This window comes from Mustela nigripes, chromosome 6, assembly GCF_022355385.1.
Source record: "Mustela nigripes isolate SB6536 chromosome 6, MUSNIG.SB6536, whole genome shotgun sequence".
In the NCBI taxonomy this organism is placed as follows: domain Eukaryota; kingdom Metazoa; phylum Chordata; class Mammalia; order Carnivora; family Mustelidae; genus Mustela; species Mustela nigripes.
Genome location: NC_081562.1, coordinates 89,546,529 through 89,552,367, shown reverse-complemented (window position 1 = coordinate 89,552,367; position 5,839 = coordinate 89,546,529). Strand labels below are relative to the sequence as shown.

At 35.0% G+C, this 5,839-nt stretch overlaps 1 protein-coding gene across 1 annotated transcript; it reads right to left on the bottom strand.

Annotated features, from left to right (window-relative positions):
- Positions 1-224: 224 nt before the first annotated feature.
- Positions 225-1,166, bottom strand: LOC132020732 (olfactory receptor 9K2-like). The gene has a single exon (XM_059404885.1). The coding sequence runs from the start codon at positions 1,164-1,166 to the stop codon at positions 225-227; it is 942 nt and encodes a 313-aa protein (XP_059260868.1).
- Positions 1,167-5,839: the final 4,673 nt, after the last annotated feature.

Here is a 5,839-nt window from a genome sequence, read left to right as displayed (position 1 = left end):
TTCAGATTTAATATTGCCTTGAGAAAAAGTAAATATGTTATTTGGAGCTTTCTTTACAGGATGTTATTAATGCTGTGGAATAAAACAGTTGAGGTGCATTTTTCCTTGAGGGGGTGGGTTTTTTTATTTTTTAAGTAAACCTGAGCTTTAAAATGCCTCAGTCTAGAAGATCAAGGATACAAAATCAGTTGGTACAAGAAACAGTAGAACAGGTGGAAGCAGATTTAAAGCACAACTTTTTTCTTCCATAGGACTTTTTTCATGGCATCTTTAACATCCTTATTTCTTAGAGAGTAGATTAAAGGGTTCAGCATAGGTGTGAACAAAATATAACATACAGAAGCCACTTTACGAAGTTCAGGGTTACTTGGAGGTGTGAGGTAGACAAAGGAGACAGTCCCATAGAGCAAACTTACAACCCCCAGGTGGGAGCTGCAAGTGGAGAAGGCTTTCTTCCTCCCTTCACTGGAGCGGATTTTTAAGACTGCAGACACAATATACATGTAAGATACCACAATAACAACTATTGTGGGCAAAATAATGAGCACAGCCAGACTAAATGACACCATCTTATTCATAAAGATATTGGAACAGGAGATCTTCTCAATTGGGTTGGAATCACAGTAGAAGTGATCAATGACTCGGGAAGCACAGAAAGACATTGAGAAGGTTACACTGATTTGAAGGATGGAACTGACCCAGCCACAGAGATAGGAACCAGCCACCAACTGCATACAGAGGCTTCTTGACATGCGGACAGTATAGAGGAGTGGGTTGCAGATGGCAATGAAGCGATCATAGGCCATGGCTGCCAGGACAAAAGCCTCTGTGACCATGAAGAGTGCATAAAGAAATAGCTGAGCCACACAACCTGCAAAAGATATGGTCTTTTTCTGAGACAGGATGTTGACCATGGCTTTGGGTACAATCACAGTGGAGTAGGAGAGGTCAATGATGGAGAGATTGCCTAGGAAGAAATACATTGGTGTGTTCAGCCGGGGATCAGTCACAATGATGCCAATCATGCTAAGGTTCCCCAAAAGAACCATCCCATAAACAATCAGGAATAGTAGAAAGAGGAGACTGTGGAGCTCTGGACGAACCCTGATGCCTACAAGAATGAAGTCAGTCACTTCTGAATGGTTGTCTCCGCCCTTGTCACCCATGGCAAATTTCTGCTTTAAAGTACAATAGAAAGTCAACAGATGAAGTTTCCATTATTTCTCTACCATCACATATAATACTTTACATTTTAAAAAAAACTTATAGTTGACAGAATCCTTTCAAGTTAAGTCCCATTAAGTTTACACACATGAGAAAATTCAAGATGAGAGATATTGATGTGCCTAAGGTAACAAAACTGGTTAAGGCAACACAACTGTTAAGGTTCTAACTAGAATTTGAAGGTGAAATATTTTGTATTCAAGTTTACTGTGAATTTCAACACAACAAAGTCTGATACATCCTTATGTCTTTCTATCTTGTCACACAGATGGTTTGCAAGATGTCATTTGTGATTTCAAAGTACTAAAGTCTAATTCTTGATACTAAGAAAAAGACACTTCCTTAAATTTCATTGATCATTTTACATTCATTTTTGTAATAATACTTTGCTTCAAAACAGTAAAAATAATAATCTAGCAAAAGAAAGATAAAAGTTCTTTTCAAGGGGTGCCTGGGTGGCTCAGTGGGTTAAAGTCTCTGCCTTCAGCTCAGGTCATGATCCCAGGGTCCTGGGATTGAACCCTGCATCTGGCTCTCTGCTCAGCAGGGAGCCTGCTTCCTCCTCTCTGCCTGCCTCTCTGCCTACTTGTGATCTCTGTCAAATGAATAAATACAATCTTTAAAAAAAAAAGTCTTTTCAAAATAATATGAACTTTCTACCAAAAAGAGCTCTTACAACAGCAAGTAAATTACCAAGGTGTTAACGGTCTTATTTGATATCTTTAAAAATAAAAGCAGACTTTAACTTCCGGAAAAAGTCTAATTTTATTTAAATGCAAATAAAATGTGATCAATGTCTTTAGAATTTGTATCCTGTAAAGTTTGTTGATATTGTTTTTCTCTGTATAAATCTGTCAAGAAATCCATGTCATCTCCAACTTCAAAACTTGAGAAAACATTAGAAACTTCAAAGTGAAGAATAAATCAAAATGTAAAAAGAATGTATTGGATTAAAAAGCAAGTTTTATTAAACTCTTTTTTTAAGATTTTATTTATTTATTTATTTGACAGACAGAGATCACAAGTAGGCAGAAAGGCAGGCAGAGAGAGAGAGAGAGAGAGGAGGAATCAGGATCTCTGCCGAGCAAAGAGCCTGATGCTGGGCTCGATCCCAGGACCCCAGGATCATGACCCAAGCCAACAGCAGAGGCTTTAACCCATTGAGCCACCCAGGTGCCCCACACTTTATTAAACTCTTAACCTGATGGTCAAAGCTCAGTAGTTTTAAAAATAAAATTTGATTTTCTAGAAATATCTAAATTAACCTATTTGATTTAGGGTTACCTGCTAAGCAATCAAGGCAACATTGGTTAATGTGAGATATTTTTGTATTTTCCTATGAAACAACACACTTGATGTCAATTAAGGATGACCTCACACATCTTTTCTCCTTTGGTAGCATTTAAAGCAAGTGTAACTTATGCTTTCAAGGAAAGGTACACAGATAAGAAAAACCAGCAAATGATCCACAAAATGTCTTTATTGAACTTGATATGAGTGATACAGTAGTAATCAAAATTAGAGAGTATTCAGAGTTTCTCCTGACTCTCTATACTCCCTCAATTGTAAGAGGTTTACTTTTTTGTTGACTGTCTACAAAAATCCCTCAGATCCCAAAGCCTTCATGACTTTCTTTGCTTCTTTCATTTGTTGCCTCTACCAGCAACTCTGTCAAAGAAGGGCATGAAATTAATTCATATAGATTCAAATTAAGAGGAACAAATGACAAATGAAATATAGCACTATTCTAAGTCTTTACTCTACTGCCCCACCATTTTGGAAATCCATTCAAGTAATTGTATAGTAATTTCATTTTATTAGGAGGCAGGAAGATGAATTAGGTTTACAGTTTAACACCCATGAAGATACTGATATTTTATTCTAGAACTAATAGAACAAAACTTTTTTTAGGCAAAAAACTGAACAGAGCAGTTTCAAGCACCAATCATCATTTGCTGGTTTGGAATGGGGAAAAAGAGGACAGTTAAAGAAAATAGGAAGCCCTTTTAAGACATGCTAACCTTTTTTCACTCGCAACTCTTCTCTCTGCAAGGAGACACCAGCTTTGTAGGTCTTGTCCTTTGGTCTTATTTACAAAGAAGGAGGAGAAGAAAAAATCTTAAGTTCTTATACCAAATCGTGTCATTTTTTGATACTACATCAATGAAAAAGACTATCAATATTTCAAGGATATATATTTTCATCTGTCTGATTATCCATTAATATGTTTATTCAATATTTTTGAGTACCTGTTATGGGCCAAGCATTTTGCCTGGCTCTGATTATAAAGAAAAAAAAGAACTGAAAGCAATACTAGCTTTGTGGAATGATATGATCCTGGATATGAGGTATTTATTATAATATTGCAACTACATTTATTTAATGCATCACTAAATGTCTAGTATTAAGCAAATAAATTCACTGCTTGCCTTTTAAAGAACATGTTTTTTTTTTTTTAACTGTGGATAATAATACTTTTAGCTATGAGGTTCTATGACCATAGGAACCTTAGTTTAGGCAGGCTTTTGAGAGCAATCCTGACGTTAAATGTTCCATATTACATTCTGACGATACTGTGTCACAATTTTTGGTTCAGAGAGTGCTGTCAGAGTACCTGTAAGGAAAAGGAGATGGATCTAACCTAGAGTAATAAAATACAGTAAAGTAATATTGTTTATCACTTTTATACAAAATTATAGACTAAGGCTGATGAAAGATTCCCCTCTATTCATAAACGAATGATAAATAGCCAATACTAGGTATAAAATAATCAAAACAGCAATGATGGAAGATTTTTATGATTGTGAAGCTTTCTGAGCAATGGAAAAGAGAGATAAACAAATAATAGAATATACATCACTAAGACTATCTTTTAAACCTCAGTTATCATATTCCCAGTCTGATTTAGTTATGGTCTTTCTTCAAGCAATAGACTATATAAATCATTGAGATTTATTTTTACCTTGATAGCTTTTAATTTATGGCATATCACATTCTGATACTCAAAAACTGTCTTTTAACCATATATAAAATGTTCATGGTTATCTTATTGAGTGATTAAATAGATACAATTGCTTTTTAATTATTCTTACCTGAACTTATATTTCTTTTCTATCTTGTGAACTTGTTCATGGGACACTACAGAAATTCAAATTCTTTTCCTTTCATCTGGAAAAGAAGATGTATTTTAAAAATAAAACTATCAATGACAATGACAAAATTAAACATCCCAAACAATGTTTAATCCCCAACAAAATAACAACCTCCTTAAGCATGGCATGACCATGTTCTTTGTTAGTGCCATTGCCCATAGGTCCATAACTTTCCATTACCTGTTATTAAAGTTTGCTCTTTCTTTAATATAATTTTTTTGAAAACCTGTTGTATCAATCTTCCTGAACACTGAGTGAGGATGATGGACTAAGAATCTTTCTCTTTAAGAATAGTGGTATTTCCCTACTAAATTTGAAATAAGAGCCAATGAAGCTAAGAAATCAACCTGCATGAAAATCTCCATGTTCAGGTGTTTTGCAGGTCTTAGAATGAAGATGGCCACAAAACAGAAATTTAAGACCAGTAACAAAACTCCCCAGTCCCTGACGTCCTACAAAAATAGCAGCAGACAGAATTCATGGTCGTCGAAGATTTTTCCAGTCCCATGAAAATATTTCAGAGAATTGCAGCATAAAGTTTTTAGAATAAAGTTTTTGGCGGAAAAATCCCTCAGAGAGAGGACTGAAAATAAGTCAATTATAATTTTGTAACAAAGGAAAACTCCAGGGCAATCCCATGAGGACTATGTGAGGAGAACTTGCTGAATGCTCTTGGGACAATTACAAAGTTATTTTGGACAAGACTCCTTGTTAGAAAGTTTTTTTTCTTTCTTTATATTAGGCTACCTTTTGTTTCTCTGTAACATCTACATGCCTGATTGCTGGCTTCTTTGAAACTTCTACCCACCTTTCAGAGCCTCTACCCAAAATCCGCTTTCTGAAGCAGCACTGAACATCTCTATGTGATCCTTAAATGACATCCTTTAAAACTTTTAAAAGACAGATACATAGTCTTGCCCCATAGTCTTCTCATTTCTGGATTCAGTGTCCTTTTTTTTTTTTTTTTTTTTTTTTAGATCTCCCCTCAGGAGCAATTAAATGATGTCTATCTTGCCAGGATATCTGCCAAAAAATCTCTTGCCAACTTTTGACATCAGGCTGTATATAATCTATCCCTTTGAAATATCGCTCCCTAATTACTTATGACTTACACTTCTTTAAGTCATATAAGATTGAAAGTTTTTTTTTCACATATTGCCTCTTAATAATCTTGCAGTCAAAAGAAACCTTTTGTTTTTCTTTGTTCTGTTTTGACTTTATGTGAATTGTTCCTAAGCTTTTCCCTTTTCGTGTTCTGTAGATTTTTTTCTACACCTTCTTCTACATTGTCAATTATTCCTTCCCAGTTTGCAGTATTTTATACTTAGCCTTTTCTTAAATTTTAGACTGTTGGCGTTAGCCCATGTTACTATGTTATTAAAATCCATTCAAATATATTTGGGGATCCTCTGATATTAGTAGGTTCTTCATGTTTTTAGACATACAGAGGCTATATCCTATAC

What these genes read in the sequence shown, in the direction of transcription:
- LOC132020732 (XM_059404885.1), bottom strand. Translation starts at nt 1,166, where the DNA reads ATGGGTGACAAGGGCGGAGACAACCATTCAGAAGTGACTGACTTCATT.